At 44.6% G+C, this 26,239-nt stretch overlaps 1 protein-coding gene and 1 long non-coding RNA gene across 2 annotated transcripts; one reads left to right on the plus strand and one right to left on the minus strand.

Moving 5' to 3' along the window:
• Positions 1–1,753: 1,753 nt before the first annotated feature.
• Positions 1,754–2,401, plus strand: LOC142902115 (uncharacterized). Its single transcript, XR_012929053.1, has 2 exons — positions 1,754–2,279; positions 2,312–2,401. It is a non-coding gene; the product is annotated as an uncharacterized LOC142902115 (long non-coding RNA).
• Positions 2,402–2,453: 52 nt separating this feature from the next.
• zbtb34 (zinc finger and BTB domain containing 34) lies at positions 2,454–14,445 on the minus strand. The gene is made up of 2 exons (XM_076046946.1): positions 14,287–14,445; positions 2,454–4,951 (listed from the first exon to the last, which is right to left on the minus strand). The coding sequence occupies exons 1-2, from the start codon at positions 14,302–14,304 to the stop codon at positions 3,323–3,325; spliced, it is 1,647 nt and encodes a 548-aa protein (XP_075903061.1). The 5' UTR covers positions 14,305–14,445; the 3' UTR covers positions 2,454–3,322.
• Between the last annotated feature and the right edge of the window lie 11,794 nt (positions 14,446–26,239).

The raw sequence follows: 26,239 nt of genomic DNA on the forward strand, positions 1-26,239 counted from the left end.
AGAAGAGGCACGGGAATCTAAGTGCCAGATTGTGAAATGTAAAGCTCGTGGCAAGGCACTGAGTTCAAGATGCCACTTTTTTTTTCACTCTTGTATTGTCACATTTGCTTACATTTGTTTCAAACAATTCCAATACGTATTGCACAACTTTTACATAGGTTTTGTATGGCTTTCTGTGTGATGTCATTGTCGTTTTTTTTGCTGCCCTTTGTCAAATTGCTCAAATTGTCACACGAGTGATTGTTTTAAGCTGGGAAATGTACATTCCTTGCAAATAGCAAATTATACATTAAAATTAAGAAACTATTCTTGCTAATCAGTATTTCATTCTATGTCACAGGTACAATGTTTTACTGTGGAAATAATTTCTAAAAGTCTTTGGTGTGAACTATTGGCACAAAATTGTGTAAGCAGTTTTTTTTTGTTTTTTTTTTAAAAAAAAAAAGAAAAGGAAAACTGAAGGTGATGCAAGAAGATCTTTTTTTTTTTTTTTTTTTTAGGTGGAAGGGCAATATTTGTGTAGGCAGATTTCGAGTCAATTACTGCTTAAGAGTAGATGTCAAACCTGCTGATCACATTTGTGGTCACAGGAACGGCTTTGTAAACATTCATTTACAAAATTACGCAAAACATGCAGACTGTTGGTGGCCATGAAAATGTTTGCGATCAATCCCAGCAGGAGAGAAAAGAACGAAAGTGATATTTCTTTTCTTTTCCTCTGCAGAAATTCCCTACAGGTTTTGGTTTGCCTGCCAATGAGCGAGGTTGATGACAGCACATTTGGTGAAATAATAATAATAATAATAATAATAATAATAATAATAATAATAATAATAATAATAATAATAATAATAATAAAAATACTGCATTCTTAAACAGACGAAAATCAACAAAACAGATAATTCTCATTTTCACTTACATAAATTCTGTGCAGACTGGACGGGACCGGGGGGGGAGGGGCGAAAAGCATATTAGCAGGTGCTCTTAGAAAGTTATCATACAGCTGGATGGCAAACATAAAAGGGACAGCACAAAAATGGCCATCCAGCCGAATTAGAAAGGGGCAGTTCATCAGGGAACCGGAAACACCGCGTTTTCCTCTCGTACCTGTAGTATGATTATTCTGCTTCGCTGGGACTGCGTTGATCTGAGTTGATCACAACATCAAATGTTATCATACAGTCGACTTGGTCTTCCACGGTGGTGAAATTCAGGCTGATGGACTTGCACAACGCTACGTGTAAGAGGAAAGGCGATGTTTCTGATTTCCTGACAAACTGATCCTTCGCATTGGCAGAAAGTGACAGAATAATCAGTAAGGCCTTATAAGTGCCTTTTTTTTTTTTTTTTTAGAATGTGAAAGCACATTACCTTAAGCCTCAATGGAAATAAAACCAATATCTCTATATATACTAACAAGATCCCCATCCCCACAAATCCCCACAGTTCAAACTGGTTAGATAAAATACAACGTTGCCGTATCCATGACTTGTAGCCGACAGTGTTCACGTGGTTGCAGAGTCTCGTTAAAGTTGGCAACACTTTACCTCGGGGTGGGGGCGTAAAAAAAAAAGAAAAGCAAAAGGAGGAGAAAAGCTGTTGTGGCGTGAGCTCCACACTGCAGCCGCCGCCGCCAGAATTAAGACAGAAAGCAGCACACACATCGAAAGGACGGCGTCTGCCGCCGCTATTAAACTCTGCAAAGTGCATCGATACTTTGGATCGCCGCCTAATCTCTTAGCTTTAGCCTTGCTATTAATTAACCTCTTAACGTCAACACCCCCCGCCCCCACCGGAAAAAAAAAAAAAAAAAAAAGTAGGCTTGACAAAATGCTCGACCCCCGACGGACGCCGAGAAACAAAGAGCAGACGTCGGGGAGCGGGGGGGGGGTGAAAGAAGGAAAAAACCCAAAAAAGGAAACGAGACCAAACCTTTCTTTTAAAGAACGGAAGAATAACCATGTGGTCGCATGGCTGGGATTCCTTTTGTTCGACCTGTTTGCATATTGTTCAGACTAGTGGATTGTTTGTGTGCACAGATTGAAATCCCTCCGCGCCAGTGCCGCGAGGGCGGTGATTACTCCCGCCTCCGCCGGGCACAGTCTTTACAGTCGACAGAGGACGAGTCAGCGTGTTTCTACAATCAGGATATAGAGGGTTAAAAATATGAAGGGGAAAAAAAATAATGACTTGACGCGTGTGGATGAGGGGTTCACCCATTACATGGGTGGGCGCAACATGAAACATACAAGTGTGTGTGTGTGTGTGTGTGTGTGTGTGTGTGTGTGTGTGTTGGCCTAGAGAGAGAGAGAGAGAGAGAGCTCTCCAGTATCGACGAGACAGGTGAAGTGTTTTAACATTTTCAGACGGCAAAAATAAAAAAAATAAAAAATAAAAAAAAGATAAGAAAAGTCATGTTGAAACTACACAGGGCCATTAAGTTACTCCTTTCTCCCCATTACCAGACACACAGAGGAAAGCTAGCAGATGTAATGAACTCCTAGCATAGCACCTTCTTGATCATCAAGTTAACCTGGTTGATCATGAAACATCTGACAAGGACTTTGTCCTTAATCCATACAATCAACAAGAAATATTTCCACTAAGTATCAAAGGCTTGTGTTGACAGCATATCGTTTGCGTGGTTATTTGGCAAAGAAGACGGCGTGCATAAAAATCTATAACGGAATTCAAAACGGTGAAGGTACTTGTGCCCAGTAGGTTCTTGGCTATGAGGTAGAACCACGGTGAGTATTCTTGAGTTGAAAATACTGTCTGTGATGAGTATGTAGTTGTATTATGAGGTATTGAATGTCACACAAAGCTTTGCACTGGCTGAAAAAAAAAAATCATTCCTTGTGAGTTAAGTGGCCTCCGGCGGCCACGTGTGCAAAAACAGGTCAGGTAAAAAGGTGATATGACTAGCATCTTACCAGAGCTTTCACATTATTTAATTATTGCAACATGCCTATATAACTCCGTAAATATGTTTTTTTTTTTCCCCCCAAGAAAAGAAAAGAGGGAACAATAAAGAGCGATCGATCTGAGGGTCTTGATTACTGTGACCTCTGAAAAATAGTAGGTTGTTACTCCCTTTGCGCCAAAGTAGGAAATCTACCAAAAGCACCCGTTTGCTCTTTGCGTCGGCCAACTTTCGAAGGAGAAAAAGAAAGAAAAAGAAAACGAAATTGACAGATTTGAACCCTTTTGCCTGCGAGAAGACCTTAGTTCGCCATGGCGGGAGTGGAGAGATATACCGATATACCCAGTGGAGCAGAAAACGTTTTTTCCTTCTCCGATTTCTTTTCGTTTCCCGGTGCCTTTAAAAATCGCATCTGGACGCCTGCGCCTCCTCCGGGCTGCATTTGGAACTCTCCTCCATGTCGTTGGCGGGCGCCTCCTCCGCGTACTGCGCCTGGAAGGACGTGTCCTCGTGGTCCTTCGGCCCGCCGCCGCCGTTGCTGCCGCCGCCGTCGTCGGTCCTCTCGGGGGAGTCGGCGTGGTGGTGGTTGAGGTGGTTGTTGCCGCCGCCGCCGCCGCCACCTCCGTCCGCCCCCAGGTGCTTCTTCCTCAGGTGCTGGTTGAGGGTGCCCTGGAAGGGGAAGCACTTGCCGCAGATCTGGCAGTGGAAGGGCTTGTTGTCCGTGTGGCCGCGGATGTGGTACTCCAGCTGGTCCTTCCTCGTGTACTTCTTGCCGCAGAACTTGCAGACGAACGGCGTGATGCCCATGTGCAGGCGCATGTGGCGGTCCAGGCTGCCCTTCTGGTTGAAGGTCTTGCCGCAGTAGATGCACACCAGCCGCTCGCTGTACGGGTACCACTGGCCGCGCAGGCTGCGTTCGCGCACGTCGTTCTCCAGCCCGCCGGCGGCGGCGCCGGACGCGTGCGCGGCAGCGGCGGCGGCGGCAGCGGCGGCCAGGTCGGCGTCCTCCGCCGAGGCGGCCTTGGCGTGAGCCAGCAGGCCGGCGGGGACGGCCAGCGTGCGCTTGGCCCGAGCCCGCCCGCCGCGGAAGCCGCTGAGCAGCGAGCGCGAGGGGCTGGAGCCGCTGAGGTTGACGAAGCACGGCGACGACAGGCCCGGGTAGGAGGGGTAGGCGGCGGCGGCGGCGGCTGCGGCGGCGTAGGAGCCCACGCTCACCGCCAGCACCTGCTCGCCGTCCACCATCTCCGTGTGGTAGCCGTCGTCGCCGCCGGCCGACGAGCTGTCCGAGTAGGTGGGCCGCTCCACCTTCTCCACCTTCACCCGCACCTCGTCCGTCACCTGGCCGTCCCGGCCGATCAGCTCCACCTGCTCCGTCTCGGCCGCCTCGTGCTCCGACGCGCTGTTGTCGCTGCTGCACCGGTCCGACTGGCCCTCCTCCGGCGCTCGGCCCCGCCCCCCCGCCGCCGCCGCCGCCGCCTGGCTCGGCCGCGGGTAGTACGGCGGCGAGATCTGCGTGGGGTTGACGAAGAGGTCGCCGTCGTCGGCGGAGGCGACCCCCCCGCCCCGGTGCGCGAGCTGCCCCCCCTCGTCCTTGTCGGCCGGCGGGCCGATCTTGGAGTGGATGCTCTCCAGGATCTTGGTGCACTTGTCGATGATGGACTGCATCTGCAGGAAGCTGGCGGCCGTCAGGAAGCTGACGATGTCCTTGAGCTGCAGCGACATGTGGCCCGTGTAGCAGAAGGCGAGCAGCTTCTCGAACACCTCGGGGCTCTTGATGACCGAGATGGAGAGGCCGCTCATGGTGCTGAGGGCCGAGTGGTCGCGGAAGTAGGGGGAGCTGGCCGCCAGCACGGCCTTGTGCGCGCGGAACGGCTGGCCCTGGATGTGGACGATGATGTCGCACAGCTTGCCCTGCAGCCGCAGCTCGTTGAGCTGGGTCAGGACGGTGCTGCTGAACTCCGGCACATCAAACTCGATGTAGCTGCCGTCGTCCATCTCTCGGATGCGTTTCTCCAGTTTGCCGACTGCCTGTTGGAACGGGGGAGGAAAAGGAAAAACGATGAGGATAAAGGGCACGGCCCGGGTTTGAAATGTTTGCAATGCAATAAACCAACGTGGAAGGATAAAACTGTTGGACCGGATCAAAGGTGCCAAATTTGGCCTGCGGCATAATTATTTTTGGCCCGCGAGGCACTATTACATGACTACTAGAGATGGCCCCGCCGGTATTATCCAGCACATGTACCAGAAATACAATCCCAGAATGCTCTGCTGCTATTTTTGACTCACTATTTACTTTAACAGACTATAATGAACCTTTTATTGTTTATTATAGTTAATATACAGGTATTATAGTGAGTTGGTTTATAATTCTCTAATTCTCTAATTCTCATCACCGGATCTTACCAAGCAACTGAACATCAGACAATGCTCTCCATGTTACACGAAGGCGACTTCTACCTCGATTTAGATATACTTTGTATGAGTCGACAACCACAGATATATATATATATATATATATATATATATGTATATATATATATACATACATATATATATATATACACACTATATTACCAAAAGTATTTGCTCACCCATCCAAATGATCAGAATCAGGTGTCCTAATCACTTGGCCTGGCCACAACATGTGTATAAAATCAAACACCGAGGCATGCAGACTGTTTTGACAAACATTTGTGAAAGAATGGGTCGCTCTCAGGAGCTCAGTGACTTCCAGCGTGGAAGCACAGGATGCCACCTGTGCAACAAATCCAGTCGTGAAATTTCCTCGCTCCTAAATATTCCACAGTCAACTGTCAGCTTATCATAAGAAAATGGAAGAGTTTGGGAACAACAGCAACTCAGCCACGAAGTGGTAGGCCACGTAAACCGACGGAGAGGGGTCAGCGGATGCTCAGGCGCATAGTGCAAAGAGGTCGCCGACTTTCTGCACAGTCAATTGCTGCAGAGCTCCAAACTTCATGTGGCCTTCAGATTAGCCCAAGTACAGTACGCAGAGAGCTTCGTGGAATGGGTTTCCATGGCAGAGCAGCTGCATCCAAGCCATACATCACCAAGTGCAATGCGAAGCGCCGGATGCAGTGGTGTAAAGCACGCCACCACTGGACTATAGAGCAGTGGAGACGCGTTCTCTGGAGTGATGAATCACGCTTTTCCATCTGGCAATCTGATGGACGAGTCTGGGTTTGGAGGTTGCCAGGAGAACGATACATTTCGGACTGCATTGTGCCAAGTATGAAATTTGGTGGAGGAGGAATTATGGTGTGGGGTTGTTTTTCAGGAGTCGGGCTTGGCCCCTTAGTTCCAGTGAAAGGAACTTTGAATGCTTCAGGATACCAAAACATTTTGGACAATTCCATGCTCCCGACCTTGTGGGAACAGTTTGGAGCGGGTCCCTTCCTCTTCCAACATGACTGTGCACCAGTGCACAAAGCAAGGTCCATAAAGACATGGATGACAGAGTCTGGTGTGAATGAACTTGACTGGCCTGCACAGAGTCCTGACCTGAACCAGATAGAACACCTTTGGGATTAATTAGAGCGGAGACTGAGAGCCAGGCCTTCTCCACCAACATCAGTGTGTGACCTCACCAATGTGCTTTTGAAAGAATGGTCAAACATTCCCATAAATGCACTCCTCAACCTTATGGACAGCCTTCCCAGAAGAGTTGAAGCTGTAATAGCTGCAAAAGGTGGACCGACATCATATTGAACCCTACAGGTTAGGAATGGGATGGCACTTAAGTTCATATGTGAGTCAAGGCAGGTGAGCAAATACTTTTGGTAATATAGTGTATATGTGTATATATATATATACATATATATATATATATATATATATATATATATATATATATATATATATACGTATATATATATATATATATATATATATATATATATATATATATATATATATATATATATATATATATATATATATATTCATAGATAAATATATATTTTAATATTTTAAATGCATTCATGTATACATGCTCATAAAAGTTCATAAATGTTTAATACATCTTTTTCTTTAGAAACATAAATAAACCTTCACCTGCTTATGTATACATGTTTAGATAGGCTTATATATACATTTATATTATACATTTTCATTGAATCTTGGAGTTCAAGACACCGCCCCCATTTCGAACCTTAAACTAGAGGATTTAGTTATTTTGCTCAGTCTTAGTTTGGTCTTCAGTTTCGTTTTCGTTCAGTGTTGGTCTTTGTTTAGTCTTTTGTCCTCGTCTCAGTTTTGCTTTTTCAATATTCTATTTTTTGGCGACTTATTTTTACCATCTAGTATAACGTCAATTTTTACTCGCTTAAGACACCAACAGAGACAACTCAAGTCTCGTTCAGTGATCGCTATTTTTATCTTTAATTTTTGCCCAATCTCAAACAGCTAATTCTCGGCACCAAAGACCGTTTTTATTTTTTTGGGAATCAGCCAAGCAGTTAACAGTTAATAGAATTTAACAAAATCAAAATTTGGCTAAACACAACAGCCAAATGGCAATTGCAACGAAAGTGAGACTGATTAAAATAAATAAAAATAAATAAATGAATAAATAAATAAATAAAAAATTAGTCATAATATAAATGTTTTTTGTTATCACACTCAATAAATGTAAAAGTGCAATGAACTTTTGTTGCCTGTGTGGAAATGTCTTTTTTTTTTTTTCAAAAGGTACATTGTGTCGACGTGTTACCTCTTCTGAGGTTGCCAGTGATCTCCGGCTGTCTTTTTCGCATCCAAGAGGATGTCGTCGACAACAAGAGTGTCAAGTTCCACAAACTACGACTCCAAACTTTGGAAACAATGACCTTTGGAATAGCTTCCAGAAAAATCAATTCTAAATCCAAGGAGATAATGTGTTTGTATTGTGATGTGAACAAAGCAGACGGGAAAGCTTTCTAGTCATTGAAACAGTAACCACAGAGCGAAAGGTGAACTGTAAATACAGGTAACTGTATATAATTTCAGTCAGCACGGCACTTATGCCCCAAAAAAATGTAGTGTATTTGAGTGACAGTAAATAACCATTTATTCTTTGCATTTGGTTAATTTGAAGACAATGCGAGCGTCCCGGCCTAAATAGGAAACGGCCATTCTGAGCAAGACCCTTTCTACAAATATATATCATACAACTGTCAGTTCTATACTATTATAGAACTGAACTACTATAGAACTACTACTGAATTACTAAAGAACTGTAGGAAATATTGTATCGAGCATTTGACAACAAATCTGGACGTTGTTGGAATCAGATATTTAACATCATGCATCATAGCATATTGTACTATTATATTGGTAACATGACATTTATATGTTGGAATTATTCGATTGAGTTGAATGTATCAATGTATTGAAGGTTACTATATGTAGTGCTTTGGTGTATATTTGCTGATCATGACCAGTGTCTTGGGGCTGTTCGAGACCTTGTGTGCAAAGACTGTGTAACTCATTAAGCCTCATAAACAGTGACCTGGGGTGACCAGAGAGTGGTCAGCTGAAGGAAGTGCCTTTGCGACCCTCATAAAGTTTGCCACCCATCCAGTCACAGGGATGGGAACCTGTGACCTGAGGCTCGTCTCGCCGCGAATGGTTTCAACAGGTCACGCCGGAAGGAAGGAGGGACCGTTTGGCTCACAAACAACGACAGTAACACCCAACGACCGAAGGGTGAAGAATGGACAGCCAATCAGAGGACGACGCTTGAGAAGACGTTCAAATTAGGAGTCAGATTGCTTGTCTTTTTCATTTAAGGACTTTCTTGGGAGAAAGGAGTCCATCTGACTCCGGCGTCTGCCAGGACTCGACTCCAGAGATCTCTCCATCACATCTCTCTAACAAATGTCTTGTTCTTCTTTTCACTAAAAACGTATTAAGATTTTACTTGTCTTCTTTTCTTCATTAAACAAACATGCAGTTTGGTAGCAGGAGATTAGACAAAGGAACCAAACCGACAACGTACTGCAACTTGAGGCAAAGGCAGTGTCGCCATTGTCATGTTTCATTACGGTGAGAACAACGTATTCGTCCATCCATCCATCCATCCATCCATCCATCCATCCATCCATCCATCCATCCATTATTATTATTATTATAGGCCCGGGTAGGAGGGGTAGGTGGCAGCGGCGGCGTAGGAGCCCACGCTCACCGCCAGCACCTGCTCGCCGTCCACCATCTCCGTGTGGTAGCCGTCGTCGCCGCCGGCCGACGAGCTGTCCGAGTAGGTGGGCCGCTCCACCTTCTCCACCTTCACCCGCACCTCGTCCGTCACCTGGCCGTCCCGGCCGATCAGCTCCACCTGCTCCGTCTCGGCCGCCTCGTGCTCCGACGCGCTGTTGTCGCTGCTGCACCGGTCCGACTGGCCCTCCTCCAGCGCTCGGCCCCGCCCCCCCGAATAGTATTATTCTCCGGTACTCAGACTTGCATGGTTGCTGGAGCCTTTCCCAGCTGTCTTGGGGCTAAATCGTAGTTACACCCTTGACAAGTTGCCAGTATGTCCCAGAGACACATTGGAACAAACAACCATTCACACTTGCAGTCCCACCTACAGACAATTTAGAGTTGCTGTTTCTTTCCAGACAATTCGAGTTCGAGGAATGTATTTATTCACCTATGACGATTACATCGCTTAACAAGGCGCTAGAACTTAGTGAGATCAGCAAAACCTTAAGGGTTATGTTTAAAATTTGCATCATAATAACAATGGAATGCCACTTTTATGGAATCATATCATTTTAACACACACACACACACACACACACACACACACACACGATTACAATGATAATAATATTTGCAAACGTAAATTGCTATATTTTTTCAGACTATATGTTGCTCCAGATTAGAAGTCCCATCAGTCAAAAAATGCATCACACAGAAGAATAAATACATATCTAAGTCGCACTGGACTATAAGTCACTTTTTTTTTGGGGGGGGGGGTTATTTTACAAAATCCAAGGCCGAGAAGAGACATTTCATCTGGAAAGGTGAGTTATAATAACAATAGAATAAAGAACAACAGGCTGAATAGGTGTGCTGCATGTTAACGTTAAGTAACTGCACCATTGAAGATCTTCTCCCGGCAGCACGTTGTTCAAGCACCCATGTGTGAAGTCGGTCCTCCGGCTCTGCCCATCCGTAACTTTTCTTTGTTTTCTTCATTGCAGTCAGAGTTAAACTCCGTCTTTTGCCAGTGCCTCAGGAGTTTCTCACTCACTCCAAACTTTCTTTCTGCCGCTCGATTACCCTTTAGGCTGCACATTTAACTACCTGCGGCTCGTAATCTGCAGAATGGCATTTTCTTATTGGGGGCACTCGTGCTCAGTCTGTCTTAGTGGTCTTTAAGCTAATGTTTAAATTACTTTTCAGTGGTACGGGAGTAACATACACACATACACACATAAATATAAAACTACACATACATATAATCGCACATGCGTGTAAGCCAAACTATGAAAAAAGTGCAACTGTATACTTATAGTCCGGAAAATGCGATGATAATGTTGTTGGGAAAACCAGCAGAACTACAAATTACCATACTATGCCATGGAGCAATCTTCTGAAGGCACAAAGGAACCGTGGCGAGGCAGTGTTACGGAAGTGCCATAGGGTGATGTCGCGCTTGGCACAAAAAGAAGACAATCCGGTTCTGCTCACAAGGTAAGGGGCGAGCTAGCTTTCCAAAGCGCTGGTAGCAACGGCTTCCTTTAAGTTGTCATTAATGCGGGTTAGTTCAGACTTGACATGGGTGGAAATTTTTTTTTTTGAACGATGATTACAAACAATTATATCGTATCAAGCAACGACCATTTATATAAACACACACACACACACACACCCATTTAACTGCCGCTAAGACACTTGTTGACACTGTGCTCACTCTTATAGTGCCTCCTCACTTTATTCCAACATCGAGGGTGATTTCCGTTGTAATGGATAGTTCCAGTTGACTACCGGCTGGTGAACTCTAAAGGGCAAAGCCTTTTAGAGTTTGCTGAAACACATAATTCACAGTTGCGTGTGCGCACTTCTTAATTGTCCAAAAGCAACAGAATGCTTCCCCATTGCTTGGTAAACCAACACTGGAGGTTTTAAACCATTGTTTTGCGATGGCTGCTGGCTAATCTTGTCATTACCTCGTACACCTTGAATGACGCAGCCACTCCCTTCATTTAAATGTTTCCTACAATGCAAGCCACAACATTTAGGCTTGACTGAAAACACATTCCTCCCATGGTATGTATTGCACAAGAACACTCAGACTGCTCCGGCTGATAAAACATTAACAGACAGACGCCGGCCCTGCCTTCCAGAAATGCGAGGTTCGTCCACAATTTGGAAAGCTACAAATCTACAATGGGATTAGATACCGTGTTGGCGTTTCACTATAAATGTCGAGCAAAACTTCAATGAATGTCAGTTATCCAGTTGAAAGCCTGCCACCTCCCCTTCCATCTGCTCGTCTCCCATTTCTACGACCACATAGCCTCCTTCTCCCTCATCTGGCCTGCCTCATTCTAGTGCCTCAGCGGGGTCCTTCAGTTCCACCAGCGGTTTTACAGTGTAAACACATATTCCAGCTGTCAAGGTTGACAAATTTGAAAAAAAAAAAAACAAAAAAAAAAAACACCTGTCCGACAAACAATGAGCTCTCGTACTGACACGGGGTAAAGATGTAGTGGACCACAAAAGGAGGGCGCATCTCCCATCGCCCGCTTCCAAAAAAACATGTTCCAAGTTTACCAAAGCACATCGGCGTGATTGCCAACAGCTTGCTTACTGGACAGTGCCAAGTTGAAGTGAAGCCAAAGAATGCACGCTCGCTGGTTGAGATGCGCATGCTGAGTGGGGGTCACATGCTTGGCTCATGTGGGGAAAAACCCCCCAAAAAATGTTTCAAACTCGGCTCGAAAATTCTTTCGGTGGTGCGAGTTTGTTGCCTGGTAATAAACCATTTTCATACGGACTGCCTGATGCAGAAAGGATGTCGAGCTCGCCGTTGTGCGGGGCAATTAAAATCCTTGCCATATGTAACTCAAGCCAAAGGGAGAGCGAGAGCGAGAGAGAAAGGGGACTACAAATTAAAGTCAGCAAGCAAGGATTCTCTGTTTTGTTCCACATCAGCATCGGCGGGGGAGGGGAGAGAAATGCTGCACAGGCATAAGTTGGGAGAGCATTCAGAACTGATAATAAAAAGACAAGATATAACAAGACGGGCTTATGAGTCAAGTTAAGTATTCTGTCAGGAAGCGTGTGCTGTGTACTCTTTGCCTTCTGGGTGTGTTCTTGAAGCAAATTACTTACCATGATACTCTTTCTTAATTTCTCCCTGAGCACACACACACACACACACACACACACACGCACGCACGCACGCACGGCCATCACATGAATATTGGCCACACACTTAAAGGATCTTATTTATGCTTTTTCAACAGCATGCTCAGCCTTGAAGTGGAGAGTGAAAGGGCATGCATGTGCAAACACAGTGATGCCTCCGAATGTATGGGCTGAGCTGCTATGACTTGTACAGTACGGGTGTGTTTGAGGGGTATGTACACAATCAAGTTCCCCTAAGTGGGATTAAAGGAGAAAGAAGATGTGCGCAAAAAGCGATTCAATCACAAGGAGTACAAAAAAAACGCTGTTCCATGAAAGTGCTGCTCTGTCCCCACAAAGCACAAATCACTATTGCGCGTTTGGCACCAACAGCCTTCACTGATTCGCTTTATCTTGTCCGCAGTGTTAACAGACCATTTAACGACAGTGAACGCAACAGCCGGTCTATTATCATACCAAACCGCCCCCCTTCCTAAAGCAACTCTGCAGCAAAGTTACTGCTGCAATTACAGCTGGCAGCAGCAACGGCAGCACAACGCCCTTCATACAGGTTTCATTTATGGCAAAGGGTCCGATTCCGTTGCACAGGTATCACAGCACATCCTCCTGGCTGACTGCATCTTCAGACACATTTCAACGAAGACAACGAGCCTCGCGCCTTTGCGCCGCAGTCCCTGTTTTCACTTAAAATCCAAATTCGGATTTTGCGGTTGGCACGTACAGGAATAGAGTTGAATGGGTAGAAAACCATAAAGCAAGCACTGTTCGAGCAAGCGTTTTAATTTGTTTTGCCGACAATATGTTCTAGTGTGCCATAGCATTTGAAACTCTGCCACGGTTGTTGCAAGTAAGCATCGAGACAGTTTGACAGAGCCTCAAACGAAGCAGACTGGGGGATGTGACAGCAAATGGGAGACGGGGAAAAAACTGAAGACACCAAGTCCACCATGACAGAGGTGATCTCAGGTGCACAGGATAACATAATGTTCCTGCACTTTGTCCTCTCCTGCCATAACATTGCGTACCGGTGGCGGCTGCAAACAACAATATGGACACGTATCTTTGCATATTATCTCCCGCAGGGTTGGGGAGGGGATTTTTCTCTCGGAGGTAATGCTACGTGTCTTGCTCGAATCTGTGTCCCATATACAGAGCTGCTTCCGGTGGTCTCGAGTTAAACCAAACCAGGTAAATTATTGCAAGTGTTGGCTGAACACTAAACTAGCTCCCTTGGCGCCTCACCAAGGCTCTTGTTTCTCTGACTTGGCTACTAATAGGCTTGTTCAGTTGGTGACATTGCCTTAGACGCATTTAAGGGATATACAGGGGAGCAATCTTGCGGTAGATCAAACTTTATCGTCAACATTTTAGTAGTTATTGACTGTGCACATATGTTACATTTGCCAAGTAGCCAATGATAGATTTTACTTAAAAAACCCTCACCCGTCGCATTCCATACACATATTCTCCATTTCAACGATAACTTCCATTTAGTTTGGCAGTTTAAGCCACATTACATCGGTTCAAAAGGTCGAAACGCCTAACGAACATCGAAGCACTAGCTAGCAAATTAGCTACTAGCTTTCCCAGGGACCGATCGCTTTTTTAAAAAAAGAAAAAGAAAAAAAGAAAACAACTTTGACATGGGACACAGTCACTCGTGTTGACTTATTTAAAATGATTTATCATGGTATCCCGACCAGCTTGACAATAGTCGACGTATCGGCAACCAAAGAGCAACGTTGATTGCGGCTGTCATATATTAGCCACAATGCTACCGAGCCAGTGCTAGTAGTGCACTCGGCTACTTTAGCCGTCATTCCATGTAGCGCTGTGCGCGAGCCGTCCAAGTAGCGGCTAGCGCCGAGCTAGCGACCGCTAACGTGCGGCCCCATACGAGTCTTTCGCTTTAAAAGGAAACGCACACCGTAATAACATTGTTACGCCCGTTAATCTGAGAATAATATCTCGTCCGTTAACCTTACCGTCAACCAGGTCTGCATTAATGTTTGTCCATTCCCCTTCCGAGTTCGCCAACGCTACAGCCAGGCCTCCCCCCCTCTCCACTCCAGATGTGTCAGACAGTTGCTGCTGCAATTTTTTTGCATCAACAGGAAGTGTTCTTTTGGCTCTTGGCATTCAATCTATCAGGGTGTTATGCAGCAGCCCCTCCCTTTGCTCGACTCGGTGTGACACATCGTGTTCTTCAAATTCGTCGTCGCGCTGGATTATCATTGTATAAGAATACGGAATTCCCTGCAGACGGACGCAAAATAGTTTTTGCACACACACAAAAAACAAAACCGTGGCAATACTTTTTATTACTCATTATGAGTGACAACACCCATGATGTGGTGCTACACACAGACCATCAGAACACGTTTTCCTCCGACCACAATGAGATGGTAATGGATTACGGCGTAGATTAGTGTCGCATAAATTATGTTTTATACACGGTTCTCGAGATGAATGTGACGTGACGTTCATCGGGGGGCTTTTCCAGCTGTCACACTGCGCGCCTCCTAAAAAACCTGCCCGATAAACACAGGAGTTGAGTTTATTAAACGCGCTAAATGACAATTAAGTTGTAACAACAGCAACTTTGATATGGTGTGTGTGAAGCCTCGTTCTTGCCCTGCTTCACTTTACTGTGGTAATTATGACACCAAAGGGAAAACTGAGGCGTTGAGATCGAAGTTAAAGAAGAAGAAAGAAATGTATATCGAATGGTCAACTTCAACAACAACAGCAAAAAAAAGAAGACGCAATTTAGTTTAGTGACAGTTACTATGAAGTTAGTTTGTTAGACTGTAATAAGATCTTATTCCTGTACTTGGTGATCCTGATCTTGAGATCCCGTAACTCAGTTCTGCGTAGTCACCACTAGGGGGAGCCACAGGCTAAGATGATGAAGAAACGTGCAGCGCTCCCCACAATTTGTTTTTCTTTCCAATTTTTTTTTTTTTTAACTTCACCTTAAAAAAAAATGTAAAAATATCATGGGGATCAATGTGAATGTTTTACACCTAAAATAAACCCTAAAATAAATTAAGCAATTTAAAAAAAAAAATAAAAAAAAATTGAGAACAGAAAATATTTATTTGGGTTTGGGTCTTTTAAATGACGTCTGTTCACTTTTGCACGATGAGGGTCCAAAGCGTGATTAATGTGGTATTGAAAACTATAGACCTATAGACCATGCAGGTAGGCTGTAGGATTTGGTGATTCAAAATCAAGATGTTTTCTACAGTCTCAAAGCAAGTATACGTCCAACCACCAATCACGGGTGATTGCGGGCCGATCTGGAATACAGTTTTTTTTTTCCTGACCCATTGTAGACAATTACTACAAGATTTGTTTATTGTAGTAATCTTCTCTAAGCATACTACAGAGCTTTGGGCGTACCATTTGAGCAGTGCATGTATTAATTATTTGTAATTGCTTAGCCCGTACATACCCAAGCCCAATATTTCAATCCAATTGTTGACTGACTCTGTGCGGAGCAGTTTCACTGAACTGTCGGACATAATTCACTGCACTTCATCTTCGGGTTTGGATGAGACTGACTTTGCGCTATGTCTTTTAAGGTTTATGCACTTGTGTTCCTTCAACTTTCAGAGCACCAACATCATCTGAATGCAAGCAGTGTGCGTTTCTTCCCCTACCCCCCCTTTTTCTCCTTACTGAGTGTGAATGACGAGCTGGCGGCTCAGGTGAATATCTGACCCAATCTGTGTGCAGGTGGGTATCTCTCTCTCTCTCTCTCTCTCTCTCTCTTTCTCTCTCTCTCTCTCTCTCTCTCTCACACACACACACACACACACACACACACACACACACACACCGAGGAATCGCTTTGTCACTGCACGTGCTCCCTGTTAAACAAATCACTCCCCTATTCTCAACTGGGGCTGCCTCCCCACCTCCTGCCCGCCTTGATGCACGAGCTGAGGTACAGCCAAGGCGCGCTGATTAGAGATAGTTTTGTTGATCCGCAGGAGCGATCATGGTATTGATAACATTTCAAACAAAAATCCTAATCAAAGGGTTTCCTGTTAGACGCGTAATCTCGTATGAAACGGGGGCTCTGTTTGCTCGGTGTCATTCGGTTGACCAGGAATTATTTGGTGGCAAGCTAATGGGGCTGCTTGTGATAGCGCAGGAGGGCTCCAGGTGCCGTGGCCTGGGGCCCCGATGTGCAGCTCGTTTTTTTTTTTAATCCCAGATGACATTGCAAAAAGCCCAGGCCCCCTGCCCCTGTATTAGACTGTATATAAGCAGAGACCAGGCGGCGGTTTCGGGCGCTGATATCGTGTATCAAACCGAGGCCATAAGGATTTCCACTGTTTAATGTTAATCCTCTCATCATAGCTTATGTCCATTATGAAAGACAGTCATTTATTCTTGAGGAAAAAAATGAAACCGCATCCTAAATTAGAAGTGCTTGGGCTAGAAAGCACCATTCGTTTGTAATTTCATTGTTATAGCCTTGAAATATTTTTTTTTTAACAAATGTAAAGCAGCAAAAAGTTTGAGAGCAAGTAAACAAGTTACCACAGCCACTAACCCAACCGCTGCTCGATCAGGTAACGCCGGGGGAGTCGTCCAGTTTTTTAAGCTTATCATGAATAACACATTGTTTTCCCTGAGTGCCAAGAGTCCCAGAATACCTTGGCTGTCGGTGCGAAAGAGAACAATGGTCTCCCAGTGCTGCTGTCCAGGAATAGGCCGCGGCTCACTGATGGAGAGCATATTTCCCAACAGCAGGTGTCTGAGTCAGTCAGTGCCTGATCCTTACCGTGACTCTAAATGAAAGAGCCAGACCGTCCAGGTGCAGGAGCACCTCTCTGCCCCTCTCAGGTTTCTCCTTGATGGAGGAGATTTTTTTTTTTTTTTTCCTTAGGAAGAATGAACAAGAGAAATATTGACATGAAGTATGTATATTGACGCTATGGACCGTGCATCGTTCTCTTTGAGGAGATGGAATATTCTGCTCCGAGCGACGCCGTCTCAAGGCTGATAACTCAAGACATGTTCTCATCTCTTTTTGTTCTAGATTTACAATATGTCCGATCATGTGGCAGACTTTCTACTCCTGTCCGTGTTTCGTATGAGATGGACAACATGCCTCGCAATCTTTTATTTATTTATTTATTTATTTATTTTTTTGTTGGCATATTTCCTCTGTGGCCCCATGAACATGATGGGGCACAGAAGAAAGCAGCAGATGTTAATAAAATATTTATCTGTCAGAAAGATATTCAGCTTAACATAACGACATTTCATTTCAAGAATCAGCTGGACTCCAGCAAAAGCTGCTCAAGGCGGGTGAAGGAAAAAAAAAAAAAAAAACCTGGCAAACGCTAGGAGACCCTTAGCGGTAAATAGAATAATCAGTTGCGTTGCGAAGATAATGAGCCCTCAGATGCGTCATATATTTGCCTGAGAAATTAAGCCAATTTGTGGAAATGGTGGCCTGGGGTTGAGGGAACATGGTGTGGCTTGTAAAGATGAGTGATATCTGGCACAGCATGAAGAGAATGAGAGGTGTGCTGCCTGGTGCTTAGCTCAAATGAAAGCTCTGATTAGTGGAGCAAAGATCAAAATGACAGAGCGGCGGAGGCTTCAGCTGGGCCTTTGTTATTGATAAGTCTGTCATCTCTGCCGATATTGGAGCAGTAATGGCAGCTGATGATTAGGCCACTCCTGAGCTATTAACTACATTTCTTATCCTTTTACTGGGGCCCGGGAGAGCCCATGCGGGAGACAAAGGGCTCCTTCATGGGGCCGCCTCCTTAAATGGCATCCACCTGACCTAAAAGGCACAACTGTTACTGTCTTTCTGCCAGGCCAAAGACGTCGAGGACGGGATGCATGTCAGAGGTCGCGGCGTGCCGCTGTTTGAAATGAGGGGGTTCTGAGTGACCAAGCTGCTGAGAGATGGCCGCAGGAAAATTACAGAAAATTGGCTGTTTTGTCAACATTTCATCAGCAGATTTACAGAAAACCGACCCCGACCCTTTCTCTCCGCCGCGCTTTCACGGAGCTGAAGAGATTGAGCGGGTCAGGATTGACTGACAAACAAATCTCTTCTTTTATTCCTTTCTCGCTTTCTCCTTCCCTCCCCGAGAAGTGATATTTAATATGATCTCTTTTTAATGATCCTAAGTGGCTGAAATTACATATCCTCTATGTGTATTGTTGGGCCTATTTAGTCTGATACCAGGGACCATTGAGGGCGAGGAAAGAGAAAAATTATCAGAAAGTTGCTCCTTGTCCGTCAGAAATAATAATATTGCAATGACAAGGTGCCATTATATAATAATATAAGGAGATACAGTAATGTCTTTTTTTTCCCAGGAATAGCCAAAACTATGATCAGATAACTTTCAGTAGTGTTGGAGTACAAAGTAAATTGCTGTAGTTCTAAAAATCAAGTGTAAGAATATTCTGATATTGTGGAGATGCAGCAAACAATTCTTAACTGGCTCTAAAAAAATAAATATCTTTTGTTTGTTTATCAATTTAAACAGATAATCTGTTTTGGTGTGTTGCATATGAATGCGCTGTTGAAAAACTTGGCTTAAAGGATGAATTCAGAATAAATTAGAAACTGTGAAAATACATTTTAGGTATAGCAACAGATGGCTAAGATTAGTGTTAAGTGGTCTAAATAGCTGAGCATCAAACAATTTATCCCAAGGCTAAACTGTATCCAGTAGGTAGGTAGAGTTCGACGTCCTGTTAAAAGGGTTTATTATAATAGTGCCTGTGACATAAATACAAAGAGAACGGTTGAATTCAAGTATTGACATATAATTGTTCCCCCTCTGCATCTTGTCCCAAAGTGCCAAAGCATTTCAGTCTCGTAACTCGACACTACCTTCTAAATCCAAGTAAATACCGTCCCATTTTGAATGTGACAGTCGGCGTCACGTGAGTTCACTTAACAAGTCTATTGGCTTGGCCAAAAAGGTGGGGAAAAAAATGGAGAGAGTTGAAAGCGCGGCAGTATATTGCAAACAAAGTTGTTTGGTGCAGTGTTTCCACCTCCAGCTTTATGCATTGTCTGTGACCTCAGCTCGGTCTGCTCCTTGCCTTTGGTATTCCCCCTACAAAGGCCAACAGGAATCCTAGACTTGTTGATTTAGCCCCCAGTGGCCGGAGGCAAAGCATCTTTCATTAACGTCTAAAACCTCAGGAATGAGATACTGGCCTCCCGATAAGATCTGGTAATGCAGTAACATGGAATTATGGACGAGGAAAATTGCCATTTTGTATATAAGCACCTGTGATCTCCCCCTGAGAGCCCCCTGGGTCAGTCCCAGGAGAGCCCAGGGTCCTGGAACCGAATCCATTCTGCATGGGAGAGATTGGTAAGCTGAAGGCCCGGAGCCGTGGAAGGTGCCGCTGAAAGTATACAACATCTAGACGGCGATCCGGTGTGCCTGCCGGAGAGCGGCCCCTCCCCCGCTGTCGTAGCTCTGTTTGTGGTCAGCAAATAATTTAGGGTCAATACAAAGCGTTTACTTGACTCTCCTGAGGTATTGTCACAGTGCTCTATCAGTTTACCTGCGAGCGCAGACAAATCAGGAAGTGCTGTGAGAATGTGGGAGTTCGTATTTTCTCTATTGCTCTCTGATGTGAGCCTTGCCACCTTCAGAGCAATGCTTCTTTTTTTTCCTTCTCTGCCCCTACAGTGGCGAGAACATGTCAGAGACAAGAGATTTATGCGGCGTTCTGGCATTTTGAAGACGTTAATAACTTTTTTACTTGTGCTCCGAGGTCACATTGTGAGTCCTCTGGAGGCTGACAAAGTGCAGGTGTTTGCTGAGGAAGTAACCTCTCTCTTCCACCGTCCCTGAGCCTTTTTCTCCTCACAAGATTTGTGTCTGGAGCGAGTCAGCGATCCTCTCTGAACTCCCACATCACTCTGGATTGAGTTGGACCACGCTTTGAGTATGGTGATAATCATAATCCTTTGCTTTGGTTGCCAGACTGACTCCCTGAGTCCTGAAACGTTTGCGACTAAGTTATCTATTTCTCCTGGAAGCATTTTTCCCCCCCAAAAAAAGAAAAAAAAAGCTGGATTTTCCGAGGCTACTGGCTTGCTGTATTCAGCTTGATTGCATGAGGTGTATCACAAATATGAGCTGAACATTTTTTGAGAAATTCTGAAAAATAGAACGCACATCCATTTCTGCCTGTGTGAATATTTTTGATTTTGTCCATGGCAATAAGCAGCAGGGGGCAATGTTTCCCCAGTCAGCTGTCATTATATAGCCACAGAAGAAGAGGACACAAGTTTTAGCGGCATTGTGGCACATGGTATGTTTGCAAATTTTAAGTAGTAAGAAAGGTGAGAGTGAAGGTCCTTACACACCGGGAGCGAATTTGCGAGGCAAATAATTAGCTTTTTTTTTTAACCTCTTGAAGTTAATGCAACGTTCCACACCGGCAGCGAATTTCTGCGGAGCGAAAAAGGGGCTGTTATTTTTTCACTCTTGTTTCGAATTTTGCGGAGGTGAAAAAGAGGCTAGACGGGCTTGGACCACTGACCAATCAATGATGTTGGCAGATCATTTTGCCAGTACTTTAGAATGTCCGTCTGACAATATGAACAACTGCATCGTCAACTGGCTCCACGTGTGCGGAGAGAGAGAGAACAAATTACTAAGAGCCTATTAGCCTTATATTAATACCTTACCTCAGACATGTCGCTAGCCGCTGTTCCGGATCAATCGGCTCTCTGTAATTTGTTGTCTCCCTCTGCAAACGTGGAGCCAGTTGACGGAGCAGTCCTTCAAATTGTCCCACGGACTTTCTAAAGTACTGGCGAAGTTTCACTGGGTAAAAGTTTATTGTCGTGTTGAACTCACCCAATATTGGGTGTACCCAAAGATTTCTACTCTTTTTCCTTTTCTTTTTTTAATCCAACCTTCACCAGGACATCATCAGTAGAGGAGGTAGTTGATTCTATTGTTTCTCCTTCGGCACAAAAGAAAGAGCGTCAAACTTTATTCGCTTTGGGGATTTTTATACACGTGATCGCCTCACGCTAGGTGGGTACAGGAAGAATTTGCATTTCCGCGTCGTTTATTGGCGTCACATCACCTATTGCCTGGTGTGTAAGGACTTTGAGCGTAAGTACTTAACACTGGTAACCCAATAGCTGTCATAGATTTTAGAGTTAATGGTTGAATAACAATGAATAACGCTCTGTTGACTTTGTGTCTAGTGTTGGGTGTTATGATCGCCCCCTGTGGATGTGACTCTGTCACCTGTATTGCAATAATTATCTGAAGGTTGGACATTTGTGGTTCATTCACAATCCAAGACACAAAATGAAAGGGAGACCAAAACCCAAAGTCCAAAGAACTCCCTCATTTTATCGCACTTATGATAATGAGGATTGCAATATATGCCAAACCCGGGTTTTTATTGCTCATCTACATGCCATTGCGTTCGAGGGCTGCTTAACAGAAGCCAAGCCATGGGGTTCCTTCATTTCACCCAGACACGAGTCCGGTGGGGATCATCTGGCGAGAGGAGGCTGGGAAGAAGGAAGAGAAAAGTCTTATTGTGGCAGAACTGATGTGTTTTTGTCTCCTCTGGATAGTTTCTTCATCACCTCGTTAAATTTTTAAAGCATTTTGGCACACAGCCCTGTGGCAGGTTCTCCTGAGAAAGCAGAGAAGCAATGAGGGTCAATGGTGCCATAAATCTTGGAGTGTCCACTTTGGAATCAGACAAGGCCACCAGAGATATGCATATTTAATAGGAGGCGCACGTCGGTGTGACTAGAATGTCCAAGTCGAATGCATTTTATATGAGGGGGCTGTTGCTGGATGCTGACAAGAGGGCACTGGGATGTTTTTACCACCGGGGACTCGTATTGATGAGGGGACTCTTATTGTGTTCCCCGATGATGCAAAGTGGATAACATGCGCGGCAAGACACACAAGTCGCGCCTCTGGGTTTTCAAGGGCCTGAGGGTGGGCCAGAGAGGGACGGGGGAGGGGCCGGTGTTTTGCACCTCATTCCCCAGCAATGCAATAAGTGACACAAGTTTGGCCTTCGTACCCGAAAGAGGCTCAAAGACGAGCTCCCCAAAGGTCTGTCCTCCCTCTACTAGATCTCCGCTCGAGATTTTAAGACTTTGTGTTTTCATGAGTTAGTTCTAAATCGAAAATGTTTGTCGGTGCCAAAACACAGCAGGTGGTTAGTGGAGTATAATGAGCTTAAAGGCTTCATACTGTGTCCTAAAACAACCCTACCGGATTGTCTTTTCCGATCCAAATTTTTCTCCTTTTTTTTTCCATCACGGCATTATCAGATAATTCTTCATTCTGCTGTGTAACACATAGAGTGTTTTATTGCCATCGATGAGAATAACAGTTTTTAAAAGAAAAAAAAAAATCAACTCTCTCCAAACACACACACGCTCACCACCACCACCACCACCACAGCACATATATAATGTAAATAGTTCCTGGCAACAGAGAGGGGTATAAGTTCAAGACAATATTTGGAGGCTGGGAGACTGACAGTAATTCAATTAGACAGGAATCCTCACCCGTTCCGTGGGTCAAAGTTATCCATGTTAATCAGCTGAGGCCGGAGACATATAAGCTGCTGGTTTCCTGCTGGGGCTCCTCTGTCTGACTGCGCTCTCATACCACGCTTTGTATGCTATATTAAAGTGTGTGCACCACTGAAAAATTAATTGTGGTTAAAGAAATTACCACTGACTGGGCTGCTTTAAATAAAGCTGGCTGTAATTAATTTGTACAGGGCTGAAAGGGTGGAGGTTTATTTACTGATTATTCTGTGTGGATTATTGTATTGATTAGTATTCTTTTTACTGTCTAGTCAGTCATGCATATCTCTTTGAAAGACCTAATGTATATAACATCATCATAAGGGCAACAAATCACATTCATCCTTACTGTTTATTTTTGTTCTGAATGAATTGAGTTTCATTGGTTCCACTGTTTAATATGTTGGAAGCTTCATATGATGAAGCAAATGTTTGGTTTTCTCAGTATTTTTTCCACATTTCTCACTGGGGCGTTCTAAAGAAGGTCAAAATAAATGAAGTCTACAATAAAAAAAAAGAAAAGAAAATAACCTAAAAAACAGCTGTTACATACACACTACAAAGACAATGCAGGAATTGTAAGACTCTAATTTTTTGAGCGCGTCCAAAATAAATGTGCATATGTCACTGTGTCCCTTTAAACATTAATACATTTTATATTCAAAATAAAGACTCATTCATAAGGTATATTGATAGTAATACTTTTATTTATATTCTATTTTTTGATATATTTAAGAGTTATTCTCAGTGTTTTTCTTATGATGAAATTGCTCCTGTGAAAAACATTTAGAGGTTTTAAAATCCCCAATTTAGTCCAGTAAGGTTCTCTTAATGTCTCATTAACACCTAAAATTGTTGTGTGCAGTCATATGTTTGGACTCCTTCAGCTTCCGCTAGTGTGGTGGCACACTTGCTCTAATTAACTGCCTAGATTGGGGCATGTTATGTTGTGAACACCAAAGAACGTCAAAGACAGAGGGAAAAAAGGCTCCTGGATCACTCTTTCTAAGCATAGATGTGGCTTATAGGATAAAGGTCAAGGAGCATGACCTTATACAGACTCAGCCAGTTATTCTAAATGCCCAAACCAGCCATGTCCCTGCTTAAACTCCGAGGACAGGTGGATGGTGTTGAAAAGAAAAAAAAAAAAAAAAAAAATGGAAATAGTGAACGCAAACACGCGGAGAGGACAAGAGCCAAAGCTGTCATCCTAAAATTTCAGATGAAGTGGAGGATTAGGATGGAGGTGAAAGCACGCGCAGGGCCATGGTGACAGCAGATGAAGGGGAGATAGCGCAAACTCCCGAGGAATTCAGCTGCATTCATTGGCAGAGTTGGGTGGGTGTTGAGTTTTCTTTTTACCCTGTGTGTGTGGAGAGTGTGTGTACGTGTGTGTGTGTGTGTGTGTGCGGGGGGAGGGGCAGGGCTGAGGGGATGTTGCCATGAGAGATTTCGCGGCACCCCTCAGAAGTATTTTGGATCGTGTAAATATCATCGGCGAATGTCAATAGTCGTGATTGGGTTAAGTTTTGCCGCGAGCAAAATTAGATTTGTGCAAAGATCTGAAAGGTTAAATATGCCTCATCGATGACAAAGTCCTGCGGGGGTGCCGAGCAGACTGCTGACAACCTCCGCCTGTTTTCAAGTGTTCGGAAAACTCTCCGTCACGCTCCGCGCGTGTGCGTGTGAGTATTTGCCCAACCAGCCACGGCCAAAAGTGATATTTCCCAAACGTATAGGCTACTCCACTGTGTGCGGCCCCGTCTTCACCGGTGCTGGTGGCTGTGCAGGAATGTGGCGGCCGAGCTGCGGTGGTCCCGCGGCACCAGCCGCCCGTCCCCTCCGCAGACACGCTGACTAGCCGCGCCGTGGCTCAGGTATCCTCGCTAACCTCCCCTTTGTCCCGCTCCAAAATGGGCCCTTTTGTGCGCTCCTTTCTGCGGGTCATTGTGAGGAGCGCTTCTTAGTGTCGACTTTAATTCACACTGTAACCTAAGCCGCGATGCCTCCCGACCATCACGCCGCCCGGCCGCCCAGCCCCCGCCCGCCCAGCCATCCTGCTACTGCCCCTTGGAGAGCTGAGGCCAGCATTGCCAATAACTGCACCCAGGGGACGACTTGCAAACTTTGTTGCTTAAATATTTAAATAGTCCTTTAATTGACATCCGTCAGACTTCAAGCCAGAGCAAGACGTGAGAGCTGCTTTCACCGCTTCTCAGTCATGACTTGAATTAGTCTCCAATTTAACCACAACGATCAAATATTCAGATTTCTACCTATTCTATTTTTTTAAAAGACGACATTGTTGAGATTATCTTTCTCCAAATGCATATTGTATTCCTTTGACCTCACCTCAGTTTGACTTGTTCTCCCTCTGAACTTGTTTTCACTACACTGGGAGCCTACCTTTAAGCAGGCATTGATTTTTCTCTCTTTTTTTTTTGCGGCCTTGTTTAAGGATTTATTGAACCAAGCAAATGCTCAAGTGATTGTGGAACATAAAATAGATGCACGTCACCCCTGGGACTCACAAAAATGTTGGGATCACATGGTTTTACTGGTGGTTGCGATGGCGCAGGCTTGGGAGAGCGCTTTCCTCTACGCAATGCAATATGTATATTTGGTCTTGCATCTTAAAATAGTCGGTAACATAAAGTGTTGTCTGTCCCTCTTGCAAAGCTGGGTCCGCTACTTTTCTCGTTCAAGTTGGTGCAAACGCGATGAGAAAATAGAATTACAGGCCAATGCTAAAAACGGAGGCCGGAAAAAGATTAGAAATAAGCAGGGGAGACCTTCATCCACTTTTGCTCATACATAAAACAGAGGGGGGAAAAAAAAAATCACTGCAGTAATTTAACCATTCTTCTTTTTGCTGCTTTGTCTTTGATGGCAAGAAGTCATGCTGGCAACAGTAATGGCGCTGCGAAAACTGAAGGGGGAGAAAAGTACAACCCATCGAAAACTGCAGTAAAATTTTGAAGGCAGTTTGAGCTCTCTTGCTGTCAAATGTAATATACAGGAAGGAGCTCAGCAGGCAGCATTGGTAGTTTTTTAACCTTTGACATAAAAGAAAAAACTGCTGCCAAAATAGCGGCTAATAGTTGCGTGTTGCCAAAAAAAAAAAAAAAAAAAAAAGGCGAGATTATATTCAAAACAGCAAAACCATTTCCTGGTATAGTCCCGAGGAATGCGTCAAGGAGAGCTGCAAATAAGGAAATGCTTCAAAAAAGTCAACAAAAGCGATGTTTTTCTCTTTGGAGCTCAACCTGAGATCCCAGCCGGGGAGGTCGAGACCCCAGGCTCTGTCTGTCTGTCTGTCTGTCTGTCTGTCTGTCTGT

The sequence above is a fragment of the Nelusetta ayraudi genome, unplaced genomic scaffold (genome assembly GCF_046127955.1).
Source record: "Nelusetta ayraudi isolate G7.1 ecotype Tasmania unplaced genomic scaffold, CSIRO-AGI_Nayr_v1 ptg000092l, whole genome shotgun sequence".
NCBI classification, from domain to species: Eukaryota; Metazoa; Chordata; class Actinopteri; order Tetraodontiformes; family Monacanthidae; genus Nelusetta; species Nelusetta ayraudi.